Source organism: Drosophila albomicans, chromosome 2R (genome assembly GCF_009650485.2).
Source record: "Drosophila albomicans strain 15112-1751.03 chromosome 2R, ASM965048v2, whole genome shotgun sequence".
NCBI classification, from domain to species: domain Eukaryota; kingdom Metazoa; phylum Arthropoda; class Insecta; order Diptera; family Drosophilidae; genus Drosophila; species Drosophila albomicans.
This window is the reverse complement of record NC_047631.2, coordinates 617,189-644,670: the sequence shown is the minus strand read 5'-3', so window position 1 is coordinate 644,670 and position 27,482 is coordinate 617,189. Positions and strand designations below refer to the sequence as shown.

Genomic DNA, 27,482 nt, shown 5'->3' with positions numbered 1-27,482 from the left:
ATATTTTAAAACCAATTTTTTGAAAAAAAATCGAAAATTATAACCTTATGGTAAGGTGGGCGGGAAGGAAGGCGTGGTCCAATTGAAAAAAGAATAAATCCGAAATTCGATCTTTATTTTTTAGGTACAAAGTTTCATGTTTCTCTCTTCAAAAATGGTAAAAATGCCGCAATTCGGGACTTTTTGCCCATAGTGCAGTGGGCGATTTGGTCTCGCTAGCGGCATTTAATTCAAATTTTCAAATTTAAAAAACAGTTAATATTTTTTCACATATCGATAACAGATGCTTTGATTAGATTAGCTTTTAAGAAATGCTCTACGATAAGCTGATCATCAGCTGTGAACGGACAAACACATCATATAATTTTGCAAAGAGCTCCACAAATTTTTTTCTTTTTTCGCGCATTGATTTCGAGTTCCTCGGAAATTTACAATTTTTATTGAATTTGTTAAAAGTTTGGCTTTTAATTATCTTCAAGGTATATATTACAAAAAAAAAAAACAATGTTTGTGACCGGTCTATAAATGTGTAGCTCAAAAAACGTATTGGTAATTCAGTGTATTAACAACGAGTCCGGATTAGTGCACACCTATCTTTCGTGGAGTCGAACTTACTGGATTGAAGTGGATTCAGTCTAACTCTTTTATTAGCCGTGTGTAATATGAACTGCTATTACCTGCTAGCCTTCAAACTATGGTAATTTTTAGGCACAGTGTTAGTACCAAAAATCTTTTTTTAGTATGACACTCAGAAGTTATCCCATTTTTTCCCATCATCCCATCATTTTTTAGATAAACAGGCATGCTCCGGTTTTCACTTTCGGTTTTCGTTTTGGGACCAAAACCGAGATTTTCGTTTTTAGGTGCTCCGGTTTTCACACGTTTTTGGTCATCGTTTTGCTATCGGAACGTTTCATTTTTTACTGCTAAAACAGCTGACTTGTGTTTTGGTTAAAAGTAAACAACGCGAAAAAATTTCTTTTGAATGTCCAATTTCGTGCGTGGATTGAACTCACATAAGGATATTTTTATCCTGCATTGTATATTTAGGTTTCCTCTGAATAAAATATATATGCCTTTTGTCTTTTTTGCAAAGAAAGATTTGATACTTTCTTTAAAAAAATCAGTTTAACGGCAATCAGCTGTTTCCCACAAAAAATGGGGATGCCACCTTTTTAATGCATTTCATTCCGGTTATTCCAACAATTTTTTTTATAAAATTTAAACACATAAGTAATCAAATTAAATAAATAAATTTTTAAAAAACATATTTTACCCAACTTCAACAAATTTATCGCCATCCGTTTGATTATACAAGTATTTTTAACTTGCTTTTTCATTCTATCAAAAGTATGGCAGCTTAGGCGATAACTCATGGTGTCCGACTTATCGGTCGCTCACCAAAACAAAAATTGTTGTTGCCGACGGCAAAATCTGATATCCAAATTTGATGTGGGGTCAGAAATTAGTCGTTTTAAAAATAATTACAAGCCTAATTGATCTGCTGGCGGTCGTAAAAGAACGACAATAAACCAATGAGTAAACTACTTTTTTTCCTTTTGCAAATAAGATCCGATTTAATATAGAAAAAAGCATTTACTTTTCATTTCTACAAGACAAATTTTCTCGTTTTGGAATTCGAAAGAATCTTGCGAAAGTGAAAACGGGAGCACCAATTTTTTAGTTTTCGTTTTGAAAATGAAAAGTTAAAACCGGAGCACAGTTGATTAAATATTGCGGTATTATTCTCAAAATACACCAAATTAATATACCACAGAATTACTAAATAATTTTCCAAATGGTATATTTGGTATATTGATATGCTAATGTATTAAAGATATTCATTCCTTCAGCCAAAGCAACTAAGACCCCTAGAGGCGTTTTTGGCCATAAAATATTATTTCTTTAAGAACTTCGACAATTTATCGGATCGCAGCCAAATTTTTAGAAATCACAAAGACTAGTTATTATTATATATACAAGGTGCGTTCCAAAGTAAACAGGACTTTTAACAGAAAGACAGAACAAATAGTTTTTTCGGCAAAATCTTTTATATTATTCAAAATAGTCTCCTTCTGCTTTAATACAGCTTTTGCACGGTCCAAAAGCATGTCGAACGAGTGTTTTAGCTCGTTGCCCAGGATGGCCTCCAGTATGCCGGTGCAAGCCTTTTGAATGGCCTCGACGTCTGCATATCGTTTTCCTTTCATCGGCAAATGCATTTTTCCGAAAAGATAGAAGTCGCACGGTTCAATATCATGTGAATACGGGGAGTGTTTAATGGTTAAAATGTGATTTTTGGTCAAATAGTCGGTCCTTCGAATGTTGAATTCTGAGCAATTTTTGGACGTCAGTCAATTTGTGCGGAATAAACCGTGCACACACCTTTTGAAAGCCCAAATGTTCGGTCAAAATGCGATAAATCGATGTTGTGGAGATTTTCAATTCTATTTTCATCAATTTCAATGATGATTTCGGCTGATTTTTTATGAATTCACGCACAGTTTCGATGGAATTTTCGGTGATCACGGATTTTGGTTGGCCCACATGTTCATCGTCATTTATGTCCTCACGATCACTTTGAAAACGTTGAAACCACTTGTGCACTCTGCTACGGGATAGGCAACCATCGTCATAAACTTTTTTCCATCAATTGAAACGTTTCGGTAAAAGTTTTAAAACAAAATTTAATGTTGGCTCTTTGTTCGAAGCTCATTTTCGCACCGATGACAAAAACATAATTATTGCTAAAAATTGCTAAAAATTATCAAAAAATTGCCAAAAAAAATTGCTAAATCTTTTAAATGTTCTTTTTCAAATAGTATGTACATTTTTAAATGATTTGAGAATAAAATATTGAAATTAAAAATTAAAAAATTTAAATAAACAGGATTTCATATCTTCTTTTGTTAACATTACAAAATACTTAGAATTTCGTCCAATTCTTCTGCTTCCCTACTATCCGTGTACTTTACGTTTCCTGAAATTTTAACTAAGTACTCGTAGGGAAGTACATAATTATGGCAACATTTGTTATGCCTACATATGTAATCCAAAACATATATAAATATTTTTTTTTTAATTATATTTTTATAATTAGCTTCTTTATTAAGTATCGAACCAGTACAGCAGGAAGAAAATAGTACTATAACAACACAGCTAAAAATGTATTTTTTTGAACCAAACCTCATATTAGTTTAAGGAGATTATGTGAAGTATACTATTGGGTTATCGTTTTGGCGAAACCTTGACGCTTCAATCGCCTCAACGGTCTAGCTGGTAGGAGTCTCCTAGCGAGACTAGCAACCTGTCGCTATATCGGCTCGTATTTTCAATTGTTTAAACTCAAACTAACCTTATATGCAATATCGCATTTAATGTTATAATGCTCATACAGTTACGTAATTTATGTTTTGCTATATTCATTTGTGAGAATATACGCTCAACTTCAGCGTTCGACCAAGGTAGGGAAAAGATTTTGAGCGCAAAATTTGCTAAATCACTAAAAGGGTTTTGGTTCAAGTAGCTCTTATAATCGAACCGTTGAGTTAAATACAAGTTCCGATTTCATTGTGAACTATTAATCGCAATTTTTGCAGTGAATGGCAAAAAGAGAATACAAAATAAAAGGGCTTTAAGTAAAGTATAAATGAAAAATTGCTAAAATAGCTAACAAAAAATAAAAAGTTGCTAGATTTGTAGCTAATAGCATTTTCAAAAAAAAAAGTTGCAAATATTTTGAAAAGTTGCTAGATCTAGCAACTAAATTGCTAAACTGGCAACACTGGTTGGAAGTCGATAAAGGATAGCAGATTCTAACGCACTAGTTGACATATAGGTGGCGCCACTAGATGGCGATATGTGGCAACTCTGTCATCCACCTATTGCCCATATGCTGGCAACACCGAACGATCAGCTGTCAACGCAAAATGATTAGTTGGGCAACCCGCGAATCGATCGCAGCCAACTTCATGGCGAAGCCACTTGAATTTGTGCTTTCAATTTCACCAGTGATACGTTTAGAATAATCAATAAAGTTAAGTTAAAATACAACGGCGTTTTCATTAAATCACCGCACCAATGAAGACGCCAAAGTGGTGACCCCGACTGCAAAAACACAACTACAATTTACGTTCAGTGGAATGCCAAGCTCATGACACTGAAGACGTATTTTTTGACGCAAACATGCAGGCACACGATCAAAACCTCGCAGAACAACTGCGGGATCTGAAACAGCAACTCGAGCAACTGCAGTCACATGGCCAACCAGCTGGATTCTCATCGCAATGCGTGCAACTTCGCATTCCGAAATTCAACAAAACAAATCCTCAGCTTTGGTTTTCTCAGTTGGATCGCCTATTTCATCTGCAAAATGTCACGGACGATAACAAATTCGACATTATATCTGTGAATTTGGAGGAGGATGTAATTGCCAAACCACCGCTTACAAACAACTATGCCACTTTAAAGCAACGCGTGCTTGACAAATTCGCAGAATCATCAGACTCAAAGCTGAAAAGGCTTTTGCGTGGCCGCGAAACTGTTGGCAAGAAACCGTCAGACATCCTTGACCACATGCGGCGTTTAGCACCAACCACGGGCTGCGAAGCAGTTATTCGATCGTTGTTTTTGGCGGAGCTTCCAAACTCGATCAGACCGTTCATTTCGGTATGGGACGAGAACAACCTTGACAAATTGGAGGAGATTGCAGATAAAATGCTTGAAGCTAGCGGGCCAGGTTCTGCATTTGTTGAGTCAACGGCACTAACAGAACAGCAGCACCAAGTTGATGCTCTGAGCGGCAAGCAAACCGGCATGTCAGAAGTAACATCGGCATTACGAGCGCTCACTACAAAAGTCGACAAGCTTCAGGAACAGTTACGCCAATCAAAACATGCGTAATTGTCACGGCACACACATGATATCTCTAATGATGTCGGTTCAAAACTATGTTTCTACAACACTAGATTCGGTGAGAATGCTCGCAAGTGCCAGTTAGCATGTCCACGTTACCAGTCGTCAAACTAAAGACGCTACCGTTGACTCAGCTGGTAAACGGTAGCGCAGAAACCACCAGCAGCAACAAAACTCCAAACGACATTCAACAAATTGGCCTGGACCGGCGTCTACACATCAAAGATCGCTTGTCAAACCAATCATTTCTCATTGACTCCGGATCAGTGGTGTCAGTGATCCCACGCAGCATGGCACCGCACACACGCATCAACGGCAGACTTTATCTGTATGCCGCCAATCAATCTACAATCAAAACCTACGGAAATTGTACTCTTCAGCTCGACCTAGCCCTGTATCGCTCGCTCACATGGCCATTCATCATCGCTGATGTACAAACACCTATAATCGGAGCAGACTTCCTTGCCGCACATCATCTTCTCGTCGACGTCAGTAAACAACGATTGCTTGACAAATCAAAGTCAACTCACCATGGCAACACTGACCCGTCACACGACTTACAAAAATCTCTAGAACTCAAGTCCTCTAATTTGTCAGCTAATGTGCAAAAGATCGACAAAATTGATTCTCTCGAGCGAGTCCATGCACACAACGTTTGTCACTTCATTAAAACAAGCAGCGCACCTGTAGCTGAGCGACCTAGACGATTATCTGGCGAGAAACTTGCTTCAGCCAAATCGCAAATCAATACGCTCATAGATAAGGGAATTTGCCGCTACTCCAAAAGCCCATGGGCCAGTCCCTTGCACATGGTGGCTAAAAAGGATGGATCTTGGCGCGCCTTTGTCGATTACCGCAAGCTAAATGGGATTACGGTTCCAGACCATTATCCGATTCCACACATTCAGGATTTTGCTGATCGCCTTCACAATAAGATTTTCACAACGCTTGATCTCGAAAAGGCTTACTACCAAATTCCCATGGCGCAGGAGGACATAGAGAAGATGGCTATTTGCACTCCATTTGGCTTGATTGAATTTGTTTTTATGCCATTTGGACTAAAAAATGCAACGCAAACCTTCCAGCGCTTCATTGACCAGATCTTCCGTCAAATTGACTACGTGTTTTGTTATGTTGATGACATTCTCATCATGTCGAGCTCGGAAGAACAGCATAAGCAACACGTGCAAAATGTTCTTAACATTCTTAAGAAACACGGATTGGTCATCAACCGAGACAAATGCAATTTTGCTCAGGCAGAGGTACAGTTCCTTGGCTATGTGGTTAGCAGCAAAGGCATAAAACCACCACAGGACTGAATAAGCGCGATGTTAAACTTCTCACAGCCACAGACAATCTCTGAATTGGGCCGATTCCTGGGAATTTTGAATTATTATCGACGCTGCATCCCTCACGCCTCGCGAATACAAGTTCCTCTCAATGACTTAACACGCAACATGAAAAAGAATGACAGGCGTCCCATTGAGTGGAATTCTGAAACTATAAACACTTTTCTGGAATGCAAAAGAAGCTTGGCAAACGCAACCACGCTCGTCTACCCCAATCCACGCGCTGATCTCTGCCTGGTGTGTGACGCGTCGGACACAGCAATTGGATCTGTTTTGGAGCAGAGCTCTGAACATGGTTGGCAACCTCTTGGAATTTATTCCAAAAAGCTCAATAGTACAGAACGCAACTACAGCACCTACGACCGCGAATTGTTGGCAATCTACGAGGTGATAAAACATTTCAAGCATGTGTTGGAAGCAAGAGTGTTTGTGATCAAAACTGATCATAAGCCCCTAATTTATGCCTTTTCACAGCGACCGGAGAAGGCGTCACCTCGCCAATTGCGACATCTCAGTTTCATTTCCCAATTCTCTACCTCAATTTGTCATTTGAGTGGCGACGAAAACGTGGTTGCAGATGCATTATCGCGTTTAAACGCAATATCCATGCCATCATCACTCGACACCAAAAGCATTCAAGAGGCGCAAGCATCTGACGGCGAGTTATCTGCACTTCTAAATGGAACAACTTCGCTGCAACTGCAACCTGTGGAGCTCACCAAAGAAGTCCTTGTGTACTCCGATGTTTCAACCGCCTCCGTACGTCCATCCAGCATGCAAGCGCTAAGGCCCATCTCGGCAGCACACCACAGCAAGCCAATTCACGAATGTTCCCATGTGTTTGTGAGAACCGATGCCATGAAGCAACCGCTGCAACCACCATACTCTGGGCCATACCAAGTGATCGACAAGCTTTCAGATAGAGTTTTTGTTATTCGAATGAATGGCAAGGACACATCTATTTCAGTGGACAGACTGAAAGCAGCATACCTTGATTTGGAACATTGTTGTGATTAAAACTACACTTTAGACTTTGTAAAAGGTCTTTCAAATCATGAAATTTTGCTCTAAGACATTATTATACTTTCGGATTTCATGTGCGATGTTAAAAACTGCAGGTGACAAAATATGAAATAGTCCGCACACCCATGGTTCAAACGATGCTCTTGCTTACGGAGATCAAGGAATTATTAATTAATTAATATCGGCCTCTTCCAAACTTATTTTTATCAGAAAAACAATGTATCGCCACTGAATAGTTCATGACATTTGAAAGCAAGAGAAATTCAAACGTATTTATTTTCAATGGTAGTTGAGTGGTGGGTTTTTCTTCAATTCTTTCTTTCTGAAAATTCTCAGAACTAATAAATACCGTACATAATACTTGCTTTGATTGAACATATGGTATATATTTTAAATGTAATTGTATATTTATATACCAAACGTAGCCCTCCATATATTTAAGTATTTTTGGTATATTTTTAGAATAATATCGCTTTGGTTTGCTTTTATTTTTTTCCCAAAACTTGATCAGCGTCCATGAATAACAAGTGTATCGCTTATTGTCTCGAAGGCCTAATTATAGGTTTTCATATAGAAAAGCGCCGACGAGTGGTGCCATATCATTTCATATATTTCTGCTTTGTTAAATGTTATATTACCCAATAGGTAGTGTGTAGGGGGCGTCTTTAGATAAGTAAAAACACAATAGAAATTTGAACTTTACAATTATTTTTATTGCACTTGAAAATACACTTGTTGTGCCGCTCAGAGAAAAGTACAACATATGTTATGTAGGAAAAAGCACTAAAAGTGGGCAGGGTAACCAACATGAGGACAAACTATATCAGTGTGACTGCGCGTGTGACAAGGTCTCACGCACAGTATACTAACTTTGTCACTATCGATATCAATCGATTGCGACCACACTGTCAGCTGTTTTGAGTGGTCACACCTGCCATCATCTGGCATCAACATCCCCAACGGAACTCGGATGTCAGCCCTCCGTACCAATGCGGGTGACGGAAAGCCGATAGGCTGTTGCCAAGGATGCGCTGATACGGCTGGTTGCAGTGCACGGGTCGATCAGAGCTCGCATCTCGAAGGTATAACACCCGGTGTCGATCAAGATGTTGGCGCGTCGCGTCGTCAGTGACGACTGGGCATTCACGTATTTGGCTTTGCAGAAATCGTAGAAAGATGGCCGCGGATTGCGACATTTGGAAGGTGTTCAGGTACTTCTTCCACCAAATGAACTTCTGGTACTTGGGTCCCATGGCAGCAATCATGTAATAGAAGTACATAACAATCCACACGGAGATGGGCATGCAACATGGAATGAAACAAGAACAAATGATTATTCGTCTTTGTGTCGGTGCCTATCTGGTTTGAATGAATGATGAGGCAGAAAAAAATTATAAGTGGTGACGGGCTTCCGGAATGGAAGAGTCACCCGATATCTGCCACATCTACTACTTGAAATTTGGTTTTCGCAGTTAACCAGCTTCGACGGAATATCCTCCGCCTCCCAAAATTTGGAGCCGTATCTGTCGAGTTGATCATCTGCTTGGATGACGACTCTCGTCGAAAACGCAGAGACATTTGTCGACATATTCTGGGAGACGGGACCGGTGAGAATCCAACCAAACACGGTTTCTTGCCAAAGGAGTGAGCCACAAATGTTTGGCCGGGAGCCGCTCAGGAAGACTGACGGAATGATATCCGCGCCAATTAAAATGTCAATCTGAGCACTTTTGTAGAAGTATGGATCTGCCAGTTCAATCGCTGGTAGATCCCTTAGAAAGCCTTTCTACACATGGAATGAAGGCAGCTTGTCTGCCAACTGTGGAATGACGAACGCTGAGGTCTCGATATGGAGCCTCGGCTTCGTTGGAGAACCAATGCTGAAGTTGCATAACTTCTGCGGTTGGGCCGCAATTGCATGATTCAGCCTAGATACTTCGGCTTTCGCGGATTGGAATGGCAACTTTATGCGCTAGAATAAACGCTCAGAAATGAAAGTCGCTTCGGACCCCGAGTCGATTAGTGCTCGTGCGGTGTATGTAGTACCTAGATGGCATACATTGACAACCGCCGTGCCGAGAAGGATGTTCTGATGTAATTTTGCACATTTGTTGCCGATTGATTCGGAGTGGACTGTATCGGAGAAGAAGAGGCCCCATTATGGGCACTATCGCCCCGTTGAAGAAGAGTGTGGTGCCGTCCCTTGCATGTGAAGCAATTGTGCGCACTCGTACACTCTCGGAGTTGGTGACCTCTTGCAAAACAATTCAAACAGAGGCTCTTCTGTTTGATGTAGCTCATCCGATCATTGACCGACATTTCAAGGAAGCTTGGACAGACCCGGACAGGGTGATTCTCTTTTAAGCACAAGTCACACGATTTGCCTCTCTGAGTGAGTCAGCGAAAGGACTAGAGAGAGAAATGTCCGAGTGGTCAAGAACGGTCAAGCACCTCTGAATCGTGCCATGCAGCTCCTTAATCGCTGCCCCCGACTCTTGCGAAACCGTGGACAGGTTGAAGAGTATTTTTAATAATCGTTATCAACAAGCGCTTGTTTTCGAACCGCTCGTAGAGAGCACTCCAAACCGACGCGAAACCATCGTTCGTCAGCGGAAATTTGGCTACGATCTCATTGGCCTCATCTGCGGTTTTTGAATTGAGATGGAAAAGTTTCTCAACCGGAGTCAACCTCGGATTGTTCACGAAGATGACCGTGAAAAGATCACGGAAGGTCGGCCACCGCAAGTAATCCCCACGGAATACTTCGGTGTCGACTGGAGGGAGCCGGCAGCTACTGGAGTACACAGGAGGAGCGGATGCTTTACTCCTGGTTGACCCGGAAACTTGGGTAATTTGCCCCTTTACACGGGCGAGACACCGCTCATACACTACATAGCAGTCATATTTCGCCTCCATGGCCTGTATGCCTTCGTTGTCGCCGTCTCGATGCAGTGCATCAACTTTGACTCGGAGTTGAGCGGCAGGAGTAGCGGATTTGAACCCCGAAGGAGCGGGCGAAGTGGACGACAGGCGACGAGCTGTGGTCGGAAGCTTTAATGAAAGTTTCGAGTCTTTTTCACTCTTTTGGCTTTCGGACGTACTATGCTTCGGCAGACACTTTAGAGAGAGTAGCCGAAAGCAAGCATAAATTGGAGAGGAACTTCGGCTGTCACAGGATAGTGAACAAGGCCGACACAAAAAACAGACGGAAATATCGCTGTTGGAAAAAACAAAATGTTAAATAAAACACAAACAGCAGCGTGAATCTTTATTAAACTCGTTGGATCACAAGTTGCTGCAGTTCATATATGTACGTATATGAAAATGTTTGGATAATATATATATCTATAATGTATATGGAATGTAGTATATGTGTGTAAGTGTCGTATATGAAAGGATAAGTGAATGTATATGTGTCGTATTTGTATGTATATATATATATATATATATATATATATATATATATATATATATATATGTATATAGATATATGGAGTGTAGCGTATCTACGCGCGTTTGTTTTTAATAGCGTGCAAACTTTCTTGTTATTTAGAATAAAACAACACGAAGAGGTTGCATACACTGGAGTGTGTTAAAACGCAGACAAAACGCGAAACGACAGAAATGTAACAAACGGCCAAAACGGAAAATATAAGCGAACTCTTTTAAACTGTATAAATACTTACACATACATATACATATAAGGATATATATATATAAGTTAACGTGCCGAACAATACTGACGTCACAAATAGTCAGGCTTGGGACACTAACTTGCGAATCGTCGAAAGAGAGGTGCAAGTTAACGTGCCGAGCAGTACTGGCGTCACAAATAGTCAGGCTTGAGACACTAACTTGCGAGTCGTCGAAAGAGAGGTGCATATGGAGCTTTGGTGAGCGTCGACTGCGGCCCAAATGCACTCAATCGCCGATCTAGAGCTTGAAAGCTGAGAGTGCAGAACTTTGTGAGATTAGTTTTAAGTTATGCTAGTTAGATTAGATCTGTAGCTCAAGCTCTCAAGAGCAAGAACCACAAAAAATGAAAGAATAAATAATTAAAACATAACTGGCGCCCAACGGCAAAAAGACCTGAAAAAAAAAACCAAAAGAAGTAAAAACGAAGCAGCATAGGTAGCTGCAATATTCACTGCCGGACAGCAGAGCTGGATAACTTCACCAAATCCGCAATTGCTGTACCAACTGCTGGACACGTGCGTGTCCACACATAACCAGAAAAGCTGACATCAGTGCTTGCCCTACCCAGCATCGGACAGCGGAGTTAAAAGCTAGCAGAGAAAAGAATTTGGATAACTAAAAGAAAACTGAAAAACATGTAAGTGAGAAGTTCATTTTTATTAAAAGCGAAATTTGCTCATTACGGCGTTTACATAAGCGAAAGCTCAATAAATAGCGCACTCCAATAATAATAATAAGCATAAGCTAAAGCTTATGCAACTTATTTGATTCTTTTGAATTTATTCCTATTCTATGCTGTTCAATAAATAAATAAATAAATAATAAGTGACTATTCCATCTTTACACTTATTTAAATTTTTACACAAGTAAAAGCTTATGCCGCACAATAAATAAAACAAAACCCATATCGTTACATATCTATTGCCTTTTTTCAATTAAATATTGTTTATGCATTTATTAGTATTTAGATAAGCTTATTCCGCAACATATGTAAATAAAAAAGCTCATTTCCACATGTCTAGCGACGAAGAACTTATCGAAAGTTACAAAGAAGCTTTAGCGCACAATCGCAATCACAACCCAGTTCACCAAATTACTTCGTACAGAAACAATATCATTCAACCATCTAGAATGGACGCGACTACTCTTCGGGCCATGGAAGAATCCATCAATACTGCTTTAGAGAGACAAAAAATAGAATTTGAGGAGAAAATCAATAAACTTACCCAACAATTAAATTCATTTAAAACAAACACTCCTAAAATAGAGGTCTATCAAGAGATCATTATTTCTAATGATGTTATATGCAACGAACCCCTCGATATTGTAAAATCTGTTTGTGAATTCGATGGAAAACAAGAAAATTATGTTTCTTGGAGACAATCCGCAAACGCAGCGTACAAGGTGTTTGAGCCTTATAATGGCAGCAACAGGCATTATCAAGCAGTTGCCATACTTAGAAATAAAGTCAGGGGACCAGCCGATGCCGTGCTTGCCTCTTTTAACACCGTGTTAAATTTTAAGGCGATTATGGCAAGGTTAGACTTTACTTATTCAGATAAAACACCAGTACATGTTATCCAACAAGAGCTAAGTTTACTACGGCAGGGCGAGATGCCTTTACTGAAATACTACGATGAAATAGAGAAAAAGCTAACGTTACTGATTAATAAAACTATTATGTCACATGATGCTACGGCCGCTGCCGTACTTAATGAAAAAATACAGAGGGGACGCCCTTCATACATTTGTGTCTGGGCTTAGGAAAAGTCTAAGAATGGCAGTTTTCCCATCACAGCCCCAAGATTTGCCGACAGCGTTGGCCTTTGCTCAGGAGGCAGAATCGAGCAATGAAAGGAGCATTTTTGCTGCTAACTTCGCGAAACACAATGAAGAGCGAATGCAGAAAAGTGCGAGTCAGCGTTCAAACGGCTGGCGCCATCAGTCTCAACATAATTCTGAGAGTCAAACGAATGAGGGCTCGAGAAGGAACCCTCACTTCACAAAAAACCCAAACACCAAATCATAAGATGGGTGCTTTAAGCAACAAGGTTCGAACGCAAGTCGATCAAAATCAGACTGCTTCATTGCCTGAGCCTATGGAAGTCGACACTTCTTCTCGATACAGACAACCGACTAAATGGCAAAACACCAACAGTCAGGGTGCTGCAAAATCCGGGAGGACTCAAAAGGTTCATGCCACCACCCATGAGCACGAATATGAAACAACAGCTAGAACCGCAGTCGCTCAGACCGAGGATGAGCTGTCAGATGCAGAAGCATGCAATTTTTTAGGGAGAAGTCCCTGTTACCGTACATCGTACGAACAGTAGCAGGGCAAACCATAAAACTCTTGGTGGATACAGGGGCCTCCAAAAACTACATTAAGCCACTTCCGGGCTTGAAGCATATCATCCCTGTAGAAAACGAATTCCAAGTAACATCCATCCACGGAAGCACAAAAATTACTCATAAGTGCTTGGTATCAGTTTTTCAAGTTTAAAACATATTTCTTTATACTTGACACACTTAAGGCATTCGACGCAATAATCGGCTTAGACCTTTTTAAAAAAATGCCAAGCAAACATTAATTTGATTCAAAATATAATTTCAACAGAGTATACCTCTGAGCCCCTCCTTTTTGCGAGATCTCAAAATGTGAATCTTATTCATATAGATGACGCTGATGTACCATGTGCTATCAGGCCATTCTTTAACTCAATGATAAAGGATCATATCAAAACATTCGCAGACCCTTGTGTGGCCTTACCATATAACGTTAATATTATTGCTACAATCAGAACAGACGGAGTGCCAGTGTACTCAAAACTATATCCACATCCCAGGGGCGTATCTGATTTTGTTAATGCAGAAGTTAAACAACTTTTAGCGAATGGCATTATTAGGCCTTCAAGATCGCCTTACAATAACCCCACTTGGGTGGTCGATAAAAAAGGGACTGATGAAAATGGGCATAGGAAAAAAAGGCTTGTTATTGATTTTAGAAAACTGAATCAAAATACTGTGGATGACAAGTATCCAATCCCTACAATTTCGACAATACTATCGAGTATGGGCAATGCTACATTTTTTACAACTCTGGATTTGAAGTCCGGATTTCATCAAATTGAGCTTGCCGAAAAAGATAGAGAAAAAACAGCTTTCTCCGTGAACAACGGAAAATATGAATTTTGCAGGCTCCCTTTTGGGCTGAAAAATGTCCCAAGTATTTTTCAGAGAGCCATTGATGATGTTTTAAGAGAACAAATTGGGAAGAGTTGCTATGTCTACGTAGATGATGTTATAATCTTCTCGGAAACAAAGGAACAACATATTAGGGACATCGAATGGGTCCTCAAAAGTCTTCATGATGCGGGCATGAGAGTATCACAAGAAAAATTTAAGTTTTTCAAAAAAGAAGTAGAATATCTAGGATTCATCGTGTCTAGGGGAGGAATAAAAACCGCACCTGAAAAGGTTCAGGCAATAAAAGCGTTCCCGACCCCACCACCCTATTCGACCTCAGATCATTCTTGGGTCTTTCCAGCTATTATCGCTGCTTCATCAAAGATTATGCTTCCATAGCCAAGCCCCTCACGGAGCTAATGAAAGGCGAGAATGGCAAGATCTCAAAGAATCACTCTAGGAAAGTGAAAATAGAGCTGAAGCAAAATAAACAAGAGACTTTTGAAAAACTTAAAAACATACTTGCGTCGGAGGACGTCATGTTAGCATACCCCGACTTTAAAAAGCCTTTTGATTTGACAACAGATGCTTCGAGCTTCGGCCTCGGGGCCGTATTGTCACAAAATGGACGACCCATTACAATGATATCGCGAACACTACGCGACAACGAACTAAGCTATGCGACAAACGAGAGAGAGCTCTTAGCTATAGTTTGGTCATTAAAAAATCTCCGTAATTATCTTTACGGAGTCAAAACCTTGAACATTTTCGCAGATCATCAGCCGTTGACGTTTGCGGTATCCGATAAGAACCCAAACTCAAAGATAAAGCGCTGGAAAGCATTTATCGACGAACACGGAGCGAAGTTGATCTATAAACCTGGCAGACAAAATCATGTAGCTAATGCACTGTCACGGCAGCATTTGAATACACTGGACAATGAGCCAGAATCAGACGTTGCGACCATCCATAGTGAGGAATCTCTAACTTACACGATTGAAGTAACTGACAAACCGGTCAATTGTTTCAAAAACCAAATTGTTATTAAAGATGCTGAAATGACATCAGTAACAACAAGAATCTTATTTAGAGATAAGATCAGGCACATCATAGAGGTTTCCGAAAGGAAAGAACTTCACCAAATACTTGTGGATGCAGTAAATTCAAGTGTTGTCAACGCTATACATTGCACACTGCCAGTATTGGCCTTTATCCAACATAGGCTAGTAGAGGCGTTTCCTTCTACAACGTTTCGATATTCGAAAGACTTAGTAATTGACGTCCTAAACGATACGGAACAAAGGGAAATTGTCACAGCTGAGCATAATCGAGCACACCGTGCAGCCCAGGAAAACGTGAAACAAATCCTTTGCGACTATTTCTTTCCAAAAATGTCTCGTCTTGCAATGGAGATTGCTGCTAACTGCAGAACTTGTTCTGTAGCAAAAGCAAAATATGGCCAGCACCCCGATCCCAACTTTTGCGGGAGAAATCCTACATCTAGATATATTTAATACGGACAGAACATATTTTTTAACGTGTGTGGACAAATTTTCCAAATTTGCTGTTGTCCAACCCATACCTTCTAGAAGTACTATTGACATAAAGGGACCTATTTTACAGTTGGTAAATCTCTTCCCTAAAACAAATACAATTTACTACGATAATGAAAAAACATTAAATTCAGAAACCATTAGGACCACCTTAATGAACCATTTTGAAATAAGTGTGGACGCACCACCATTGCACAGCACTTCTAATGGCCAGGTAGAACGATTTCACAGTACCTTGGTGGAAATTGAACGTTGTCTAATAATTGAAAATAATTTAAGCGACACAGTGGAGACTATCCTTTTGGCTACGATACAGTACAATAGGACCTTTCATTCAGTAACTAAAGAGAAACCGATTGAGATTATTCACTCAACTCCCATCGACTTTCAAAACAAAATAATGCAAAATTTACAAACCGCTCAAGAAAGAAAATTACAAACAAGTTAATAAAGATCGAGTTTACAAGGAGTATTGCGTGGGCGATAAGGTTTTTTTGAAGAGGAATAATAAGACTAAATAAATAAAATAAATATCTCCTTTATGCTCTGAAGAGGTAGTGGAAGCCGACTTAGGAACGACGGTTCTAATTAAGGGGAGGGTGGTCCATAAGGACAATTTAAAATAAAAAACTAGAATAACAAAATTTTGGAATTATAGAAGTTAAAGGAATAAAGTAATAATTTGCGATATGATATGATATGGAAAACTAAAGAAAATATATGGAAAACTCATTAAAGAATTAATAATCTGGAAATAAATAAATCTTAACAAAGCCGATATTAAAAATGAACATGTAGGTTATGTAATATAATATATGTATCTAGTACTAAGAGTATCCAAATAATTACATATTGCACTTTGTAATAAAACTATAAGGTTACAAATTTCAGTACGTGAAGATAGTTGAGACTGCAGAAATATCCTCGCTGAACGTGGGGCAAGCACTTTCATCATGGGAAATTACACGAAACTCATCCGCTCTACGCTCTGTAAGGATCAGCATTATGCGCTTGAGAATATTTATCAGGAGTGAAGGCATATCATGGCACACGACTCGGGATTTTAGACTCTACAGTGGAAATCGACGATGGAATGCTCACCATTCGATCGAGCTTCTATCAATGGCGGCTGGTCGAACACCACAAAACACAGCCTATAAGAACCAACATTGTCTCGGCAATCTCACAGTGAATGTGACATCGCACAGAGGAAACTTGGCATGCTATTCCTGCATCCACTGAGTACCTAGAATCCTGACACTGCGGTGATTTGCGAGATGAGCTTATTGCAGTCAACGTTCCACTCTGTTGCTGTTTAGTTATTCGGCTTATCGACGCCTTTAAACGAAACACCAACATCGAGCACAGAACTGAACCATCGTTCCGTAGAGTACCGATGACGGCCCTCACTTAACCGAGGGAGGAGTTAACGTGCCGAACAATACTGACGTCACAAATAGTCAGGCTTGGGACACTAACTTGCGAATCGTCGAAAGAGAGGTGCAAGTTAACGTGCCGAGCAATACTGACGTCACAAATAGTCAGGCTTGAGACACTAACTTGCGAGTCGTCGAAAGAGAGGTGCATATGAAGCTTTGGTGAGCGTCGACTGCGGCCCAAATGCACTCAATCGCCGATCTAGAGCTTGAAAGCTGAGAGTGCAGAACTTTGTGAGATTAGTTTTAAGTTATGCTAGTTAGATTAGATCTGAAGCTCAAGCTCTCAAGAGCAAGAACCACAAAAAATGAAAGAATAAATAATTAAAACATAATTATATTAACTTATATAAATACTGTGCAATGTATACACAAAGTAGAAAAGATAGCGGAAAAAATGCCGGTAGAACGCTTATGTACTTATATATATGCTGTGTCACATATATATAAGGTACAAGGAAAAAAGAATATGGCGCGAACATGACACTTGCACAAATGTATGGAGAAAAAGGTGTATTACTTATCTTGACAACCAATTGCTTGCTGGGGTCGAGCGATATATCCAATCCGGCTCGAAGGACCAAAATGTGTAGGGGGCGTCTTTAGATAAGTAAAAACACAATAGAAATTTGAACTTTACAATTATTTTTATTGCACTTGAAAATACACTTGTTGTGCCGCTCAGAGAAAAGTACAACATATGTTATGTAGGAAAAAGCACTAAAAGTGGGCAGGGTAACCAACATGAGGACAAACTATATCAGTGTGACTGCGCGTGTGACAAGGTCTCACGCACAGTATACTAACTTTGTCACTATCGATATCAATCGATTGCGACCACACTGTCAGCTGTTTTGAGTGGTTACACCTGCCATCATCTGGCATCAACAAGTAGCAAATATAAACAATAATATAAAAAAAAAGATAATAAATTGTAGTCCCATAATTAAATATTTTATTTAAAATATTTTTTAAATAGATATAAATATATACTTTCAGTCTTTTTAAAACTCGTTAATAATATTTAAAATATTTATATTTTTTTACAGAGTTTTATTTGACGAACCAGACAAATACGAAATTTAAGTAAGTTTTTCATTCATTTCGAACAACGGATAAAACTAAAACTTTAAATGTTTATGAATTTCTATCCTATTGATAATAAACAAAACTATATTACATTCTAGGGGTCAAGACTAAAGGAAAAGTGGTGGCAGGTAATGCAACTGTAGCCGAATTTATTATTATACTGGAAAGATCAGTACTGTTTATATTGTAACTTTGAACAATATTTGCCAGCATAATAAAACCAAATCCTCTCACCAAATTCTGTCCTATACAAGTACGTTTTCCAATACTAAATGGTAGAAAATGGGGGATATTCTTTTTTAGCTGCAATCTATGATGGCCGTATCGTTTTAAATTTTCAATTACTTTGCCTCTACAAAATTGATTTTTGGAAGATGCGTGATACGTTCCAGTTTCTTTCTCAATCTCAATACCCGAATCCGATGCTTCAGAGCACCTTCTAATATCATAAAGTTTGGATGACATCGTAATGCTTTTAATCTTTTCTTCTAAAAAATCGTTCTGGTTCGAAATTATTGGGGTTCGTCCAGTATTTGTGGCTCATGTTAAGCTCATAATTATTTATAAAAACAATACTACCGCTAGTAACACCATATCCTGATATCTGCGTATCCTCTGTAGCTACATGAGGAACAATTGGAGACGATGAGTATCGCAAAACTTCAAATATGGTTGCCATCGTATATGGCATTTCATTCATATCATGTAACTCAATGCTTCGTTGTCCATTATTAGAGACAAAATCCACTTCATTCTGAATATTTTTACCAATTACTGGATCTTTAGCTATATATGCCAAACACAACATAACTAAATTTCCTACGGCTGAGTGACCTCCAATAAAATCTTCAAGCATAAATATAATAGTATTTCGAGACACATTTTTATCTTCCCTAAGGCTTTTTAAGAGTACATCTGTGAAATCATTATCCGGCTCATCTATATCAATATTTGACTCTCTTTGATTGATAACACGGTCCAATATAAATTTTCTAATCGTTGTGGACCAATCACAAATTTTCTTTGTGTGATTTTTGTAAAATGGAAGAAGCCATGGGAGAAAATCTAGTGGATATCCTTGATTTATCTCCCAAAAGATTTCATCGAAGAACTGGACAATCTGTTGAAACTCAGTATCCTCGTAGTTGAATCTCAAAGAACACATATACTGACTGAACATATTCGCACAGGCTTTAAGAATTAGAGGCTTAATATTGAAGGGCTCCCCTGGCATAATCGTTTTCTCCAGCTTTTCCATTAAGTGCTTAATTTCTTCACCACCAATTCGTGACATTTTTGTAAAATATGAAGATGATTCTCGAGGGGAGCAGTGACGTCTCGCTAGATTTCGTCGTTTTTGCTGTAACATTGACCAATCACAGAGAGCAAGAGCTGTGAAGTAAAGATTGAAATATTTATTGGAAAACATTACTTAAATTATTCTTGGATTTATTTATTTAATGTAATTAAGTCATTTGAACGAAACTGCAGGTTTGGAAAGCGATATGATATCGTCCCATTTTCTTAAATGGATATTGTAACTTGATGCCCACAGAAAATATATTAAACAGAAACAAACATTGCCGACTATATAAGGTATATATTGTACATTTCCTCAAGATTAGCGACAAGATCCGTCTGTTTGTCTATATATCTCTTTAATGTGAACAGGTAGTAGATGTCAGAGATTATATGAGACAAAGGTACAACTTTTTTTAAACACTTATTTTTTCAGTCAGATCTAGTTTAATTTTGAACAAATTAAATTAAAAATTATTTATTGCACAGATTTTAAGGTTAAAAAATAATTCCAGGTATATTAATTTGTATAGACTTTTTATATAATATTTTGTAATGTTTTATGAAATTATAGAGTTCCATTCCATGTAAAAAAGTCGAAAATTCAACCGCGACCAAAAATTAAATTGATTTTCTATATCTTTGTGAGTATAGTTATAATAATAATATAATAATATATTATTATTATTATTATTATTATTATTATTATTATTATTATTATTATTATTATTATTATTATTATTATTATTATTATTATTATTATTATTATTATTATTATTATTATTATTATTATTATTATTATTATTATTATTATTATTATTATTATTATTATTATTATTATTATTATTATTATTATTATTATTATTATTATTATTATTATTATTATTATTATTATTATTATTATTATTTATTATTATTATTATTATTATTAATTCTTATCGCTTTTTTCGGGCTATGGTATGATGTTTTATTAAGCTTAAGGCAAACAAAATTTACATTGAGGGACTAGTCGTGATTTTAGAGGTAAATGATATTTGCAGCACTTGTTTCTCAGTTACTACTTACAGTTGTTTCTGTCACCACCAAAGAGTTTATGATAGCGCAGAAAATCTGGACGTCCTCCAAAAAATTTGCCATTTTTATTGAGTACTTCTCTAATTATCTCCAAATTGTTAACTATAAGGCAACGTGTTTGCCCAAGTGTTAACGTGTAAATATCGCCGTACTGTTTTCCTACTGCTCCAAAACCCTCGAACGGATTTTTGAAGCGGCCGACTATGTCTAAGTTTCCAATTATTGGCCAAGGATGCGGCCCGGGTGCTTGATGTAATCTATGATAAATTTGCTCGGAATTCGAAATGCCAAATTTGATTGTTGCCTTTCGCTTACATCCGAACAGAATAAAAGCGTATGAAACGATTATCACTGTAAGTGCAACTCCGACGAATGAGTGTAAAATCATGAAGAACATTTTTTTAACTTCAACGGAACTTATTTTCAGTAACACAGTTTTTATCTCAATTATTTCTTTTTTATTCGCAAGAGATAGACCAAATTCATTCCATCCGGTTGTCTTCAAGATCGGTTACTTCTCAAAGCTGTTTCTTCTTTTACGTTTTATTTTAATACTAAAGTCTGGGAGCGAGCAAGTACACCTATAAATATGTATACATCTATACATGCATATATTCGAATTCCCCAGTGCATATGTGTATGCTGAATTAAAGTTCCTTCATATACAAAAAAGCGTGCGTATATACATACATACATACATATGCACTTGAGAATAAAATGTCTTACAGTTGTATATGGGAATACCAACAGAGTTGCCAATTTAATTTTTCAGTCAATTAAGGTTTTTTTAAAGACTAAAGACTAGAAACAAAAATGTTTGACATTAAAAGATACCCATGCTCAGTCCTAAAAACAAAAACATGACAAGGGCCAGAGTTGAAACTAAAATTTGTAAATTTTTTTTTTTGGGAATAAAAAGAATTGGTAAAAATAAAATTTTGGTCTATACCTGGGGTAGTAATCATTATATCAAAGATTATATGTACATAAAAAAATAATTTTCCTTTATTTACAAAATTTCACTTGGTATGATTTTAAGCCTTATTCACAAAACGTTTGCATTTCTTTGAAAAACTTATCAGCACCGATTGTGTTCAAGTGTGAATGAATATTTAATATGTGTACATATGTATGCATGTGTATACGTACGTATACGCACAGATATCCAGTATTGTATAGTCGTTGCAGATATGTAAGTAAGATTCAACTGTAGACTGGTCCCGATTAATTTGTTAAGGTGACTTCGGGACCCAGTTAAAGAGATAGTTTGATAACGAACGCATACATTTTTTGTCGTAGAAAAACATTATGATTTCTCAACGCTTTCGACGAAACAAATTTATAAATTAGGGGCTGTCCATATATTATATTACGTAATCACTTAGGGGGTGGGAGGGGGTCAAGGAAATGATTATGTTTGATTACATGGGGAGGGAGGGGTCTTGGACAATGATTACGTAATCTTTTTATAAAAATTTTGTTGTTAAAAGTATTTATTCAAAAATTGGTTTTGCGCCGATTACTCCGTCGATAAGTAACGAATGCAATAATTCATAAAAATGTAGCTGTAAGCTTCGATTGGAAATCAAAATCGCAGAAAACGTGATTACGTAATATATGGACAGCCCCTTACCATAAGAATCTTTTTAATCTCACCTGTTTTTGCTTTGTTTACAATAACTTTGTGTGGTCAATTTTCCAGGCAATTGCTGTTAAATTGTTTTCATTATAAGTGAATAGCTAATGGCATTTCAACGCATTTTCTTGGGCTTAATAAACAAGTAATAAAACTACAGTCGAGTGTGCTGGACTGTAAGATACCCGCTACCCATTTTTAATACAAGTGTCGTTTTGCTTTAAAAATATACAAAACTAATACATCGATAAAATGATTACTATAACTTTTTACTTATGACCTCACAAGGTGTAATTATTGTTTATCAGTGTCGAAAGCCGAGGCGAGTAGTCGATTTTTGCCATACAAAAGTATTTCTAAAATAACTTCTGTGGCTTGCTATTCGATTTTTGTCGATTTGCGTATGGTTGTGGAAATATTTTAAACAAACTTAATCTACGTGTTAACATAACAAGGCTGTCGAAAATTTTGTAGCTCTTTCTCTTATAGTCTCTGAGATCCAGTGTTTAAAACGAACAGAAGGTCAGATGGTCTTGGCTAGATCGTCTCGGCTGTTGACGCTAATCAAGAATATATTTACTTTATGTGGTGGAAGATGTGTCCTTCTGTCTGTTACATACCCTACAATTATTGATTTCTGCTCTCCGTTGTTTAAATTGGTACTGCAATACTAGATTAATTAATAATCGCGACTTTAGCTTCAAAGTTATGATTGTTATTTGATTTTTATCGATTGGAAGTGGTCGTAAATTTGATCTACGAAAAATATAAGTACTGTCGAAAAAAAATTATCTCTATCCCTTATAGTCTCTGAGATCCGGCTGTGTACCGGCTGTTGACTCAGAGCAAGAACATATGTATACATATATATACATACATATGTTTGTTGGCATTATTTCGCTGTATTTTTTTTTTCGTCACAATATCCGGTTGAATTGTGAAAAATTTTGTCGGTATAAGCGGTTTGTCGCTAAAAGCGGAGACGTACTAAGCGGAGGCCCTTTCATATAAGGTTGTATGGGGACCAACCAAGCCATCGACTTTTCGTCGCAATAACCGGACTGACACAATAAGCGGAGTCGTTATAACCGGATTCTACTGTATTTTTATACTTCATTGGGTTGGAGGTGACTTATTCTGCTTGATTCTTACATTTTATGGAGACACAAAGTAATAATATCTTTAATTTCAATATGGGTAGTGGGTATAACAATTTATTTCTAATGTGTGCCACTCGATGGTATTGCCGTTAACATATGTATCTGAAAATAAATCTGCATTACGATCATTAGATTGGTGGCGATGATGCCGATTTACGCTTTGAGTGTACAAAGTTATAGAAACGATTCGGATCACGATCAAAGTCTATTCTCGAGTAATCATTATTCCAAAGATTATTATGAGTGTGAAAAGCGGGTGTCGAGTGTGTTCGACTGTGAGATACTCGCTACCCATTTTGTATAAAAGCAAAATATTGCGGTATTATTTTCAAAATATACCGAAAATACTACAAAAATACTAAAAATATACCAAACGGTATATTTGGTATATCGATGTAGTACCACATTCAAAATACGCCATAGACGGCACAAAATACCAGATTGTTGGCCAAAGCATCTAAGACCCCTAGTAAGTAGGCGTTTTTGCCCAAACAAAAGTATTTCTTTAATATCTGATCGCAACCAAATTTTCTGGACTCATAAATACTATAGTTATTATTGTACACACCAAAATTTGCAGCTCTAGCTCTAAAGTTACGCTTGTTATTCGATTTTTTTGATTTGCGGGGGCGGAAGTGGGCGTGGCAAAATTTTTAAACACAATAGAGTACACTCGATTGTAGCTTTCTTGTTTAATATGAGGTAATATATGTGAGGTATATATGTGTGTACTTATTCTATTTATGTACAGAAAGGTTAAACTTATATGTTGTTGTAAAGATGTATGGATTTAAGGAATTTGGATAGTTGTGGTTATATTCATGGGATCTACTATTTCTTTTAAAGTTTTTTTGGAGGAACATACGCCTGTGTTCAATGTAGGTAGGTCATATGTGTGATAGGAATATGTGTGATACGGTAAGGTTAAGGTTACATTGTTGGCATGTGGGTGGAGGTGTTTTATCAAATAGGTGGGTGTGTGTCACTTTAGTGTGTCCTATTCGGAGTCTCATAAATTTAATGGTCTCTATTCGAGAAATAGTTGGTTTTAAAAGTTCGATATTGCTCTGTTTTTTTGGTGTTAATGAGTTTGTAGTGTAATTGTTAATGTATTTAAGAGTATCTAAAACGTTAGTTTATTTCTGATATTAATGGCAGTGCGTTTGCTTGCTTAGCAGCTTGATCTGCAAGCTCGTTGCCTATGATGCCGGAGTGGCCTGGGACCCATATCAGATTGAATTTGTATTTGTATTTATAGATAATTTTTCTGATTTCTAATGTATAGTATGTATAATATGTAGAGTTATTTGGGTTTTCTAGTGCTGTAAGGGCAGAGAGTGAGTCGGTGCATATGTATATCGAATTTTCCTATTTGTTGATGTACATTTTGGGATTCGTTTTGCTTTCGAGACTTTTTTTCAATAATTTGTTCTAGAAGTGTTTTCTTGGCGGTGGAAATCATTTTGAATCATTTTTTTATACCCGCTACCCATAGGGTATATATATTCTTGATCAGCGTCAACAGCCGAGGCGATTTAGCCATGTCCGTCTGTGTGTCTGTCCGTCTGTCCGTATGAACACCTAGATCTCAGAGACTATGAGAGGTAGAGCTAAAATTTTTTCCGACAGCATTTGGTGGTAGAGTGCAAGACTTGCACTGCAAGCCGAACATGTTGTGGTGTTCGGGCTCGAACGCGGTCGGGGTACAAGCTTTTTTTGTTTTTTTTTTTTTTTGATATATATACAATAATTACTATAGTAATTGTGGTGTGCGAGTTCGAATCCAGGTCGGTGGTGCTCGAGTTCGAATCCCGGTCGGTGGTGCTCGAGTTCAAATCCCAATCGAGAACACATGCATATTTTTTTTAATATTTTGAGATTATTACCGCAATATTTTGCTTTTATTCAAAATGAGTAGCGGGTATCTCACAGTAGAGCACACTCGACTGTAGCTTTCAAATTTGTTAAATATGGCATGTTTAGTTCTCTGTTCTATTGGTATAATGTTAGCTTCGTATAGTAAGTTGTTTATTGGTGAGGAGCGGAATGCTCTGAATGCTATTCTATCAATTTTTGACAAGATAATTGAGTTGATTACATAAATAATGGTTTTAATGTGGCAGTTGAAACTAGTGCTATAGAGGCATTTCATAATATTTAGTCTTTTAGAAATTTGTATTACTAACTAATCTATGTGTGCTTCCCTTTTATAATTATTACAATAGTTATGCTGTAAATTCGAACATCGATTTGTGAAAACCTATGATTCTATTGAGTTTGTTATAGGCAATTGCAAAAAGGATTACGGATAATGGTGATCCTTTTGGGATTCCATTCTCAAGTGGCAAGGATTGGGATTGTATGTTTTGAATTTGTACTTAAATTTTTCGGTTAATTAGAAAGTTTATTATATATTGTGACGCACCATACTCCGCCTCAAAATAAAACAATAGCCCAAAAATATATATACCAGAGTTTTCCTCTCATATATGGTCACTCACCCAGCTGTGCTGAGTTAACAGCGCAAGTGCAACGCAAAGTGAGTTAACAGCGCATGCGCAAATTTAGGGAAAAGAAAGTAAAAGCAAGTTGGCAGAGCCAAGACCTTGACCTAGATAAAGGCGAGAGAAGGAGGAGCGGACTCACTCTCTGATAAGAACTTGCCAGTGCGAAATGCTTTTACCCGCGAGTGCCATTAAGAAAAGTCTTGAACAAAAACCACGTGCAAAATTTACAACGAGAAGTTCCATCACGTCACCCACGAATATTCTACAGGTACGTTCAAGCTCAATGCTTGATACACACTTACACATTGATTATTCCCCTTTGCTCCCCCGTTTAACATATGCGATTACGCATAACCAGTAGCATTGTTATTGCATAATTCCACTCGAGTGCGACAACGCACTAACACAACCACACTAACGATATACGCTAGATATTGTTCTTTTCCGCCGCGTCTTTCGTTCGTCGTTGTTTTCCTTTTCGCACAACGCGCATATTTTTTTTTCCGTTCACTGTAGTAGTGTGACTACAGACTACTACAGTCGACGCTGAAATAGTGTATATAGTGCGGCTGTGCCAGTGTGATTACACACCAACACTCGCCTCACCTACACCGTACATCCCGGTTACGATTCTTCGCGAAGTACACCGAACTCTCCCGCTAGCTGTAGTAGTGTGACTACAAACTACTACAGTCGACGCCGGAACAGTGTGTACGGTGTGATTGGGCCAGTGTGATTACACACTCACAATCATTCCACCCACGCCGCGTGCTACGTTCCATACTATTCGCACGAACTCCCAATTTCTTCCCGTTAGCTGTAGTAGTGTGACTACAAACTACTACAGTCGACGCCGGAACAGCGCGTACAGTGTGATTGGGCCAGTGTGATTACACACTCACAACCATTTCACCCACGCCGCGTGCCCCGTTTTCATATTATTCGCACGAACCCCCAATTTCTTCCCGTTAGCTGTAGTAGTGTGACTACAAACTACTACAGTCGACGCCGGAACAGCGTGTACAGTGTGATTGGGCCAGTGTGATTACACACTCACAACCATTTCACCCACGCCGCGTGCCACGTTTTCATATTATTCGCACGAATCACAACTCTTCCCGTTAGCTGTAGTAGGGTGACCACAACCACTACAGTCGACGCCGAAAAAGTGTGTATAGTGCAACATAGTCAGTGAGCTTCACACTGACTCCCGTGACAACCAACCGTGTAACATTCCTATCGACGTTGGACCTGAGGACAACCCCAGAAGCGGAAATATCTACATCATTGTTGACTAATCTGGTACCAGAGAAATAAAAAATAATTTGACGATTATCGAGTAGCTGGCTGTTGTTAACTAGCCACCATAGTCTTTTAGATATTATTTTATCCATGACTTTGGATAGACAACTATTTAAAGATATAGGACGATATGAAGGTATTTCTGCTTTGTTTGAATCCGGTTTTAATATTGGTATGATGTTGCTTACTTTAAATTGCTGTGGGATGTGTGCATTGAGGATATTGTTGTAGAGTTTAAGTAGCCTTAGAATCACCGAA

The 27,482-nt window shown here is 38.0% G+C and overlaps 4 protein-coding genes across 5 annotated transcripts in view; 2 read left to right on the top strand and 2 right to left on the bottom strand.

Annotated features, from left to right (window-relative positions):
• The window catches only part of LOC127566109 (uncharacterized), a 117,789-nt gene that overhangs the window by 44,529 nt on the left and 45,778 nt on the right, over positions 1-27,482 (bottom strand). The window lies entirely within an intron of this gene.
• LOC127566220 (uncharacterized) lies at positions 4,186-4,902 on the top strand. The gene has a single exon (XM_052008188.1). The coding sequence runs from the start codon at positions 4,186-4,188 to the stop codon at positions 4,900-4,902; it is 717 nt and encodes a 238-aa protein (XP_051864148.1).
• Positions 18,607-21,419, bottom strand: LOC117573155 (cytochrome P450 307a1-like). 2 transcript variants are annotated; one of them, XM_052007676.1, is made up of 3 exons: positions 21,346-21,416; positions 20,611-21,200; positions 18,607-19,638 (listed from the first exon to the last, which is right to left on the bottom strand). In XM_052007676.1, the coding sequence occupies exons 2-3, from the start codon at positions 21,014-21,016 to the stop codon at positions 18,722-18,724; spliced, it is 1,323 nt and encodes a 440-aa protein (XP_051863636.1). In that variant the 5' UTR covers positions 21,017-21,200; positions 21,346-21,416; the 3' UTR covers positions 18,607-18,721. The 2 variants fall into 2 exon arrangements, with proteins under 2 accessions (XP_051863636.1, XP_034112004.1); XM_034256113.2 differs by having other exon boundaries at positions 20,611-21,419.
• The window catches only part of LOC117573149 (cholesterol 7-desaturase nvd), a 40,385-nt gene continuing 34,628 nt past the window's right edge, over positions 21,726-27,482 (top strand). Inside the window, exon 1 of the mRNA XM_052007679.1 lies at positions 21,726-21,811. Within this exon, the coding sequence (XP_051863639.1) occupies positions 21,737-21,811 (75 nt within the window). The 5' untranslated portion in view covers positions 21,726-21,736. The remainder of the gene's footprint in view (positions 21,812-27,482) is intronic.

What these genes read in the sequence shown, in the direction of transcription:
- LOC127566220 (XM_052008188.1), top strand. Translation starts at nt 4,186, where the DNA reads ATGCAGGCACACGATCAAAACCTCGCAGAACAACTGCGGGATCTGAAA.
- LOC117573155 (XM_034256113.2), bottom strand. Translation starts at nt 21,016, where the DNA reads ATGTTCTTCATGATTTTACACTCATTCGTCGGAGTTGCACTTACAGTG. An exon ending in TGGTGGTGACAGAAACAACT is followed by an intron (nt 19,639 to 20,610) that starts GTAAGTAGTAAC and finishes TTTACTTCACAG; the next exon opens with CTCTTGCTCTCTGTGATTGG.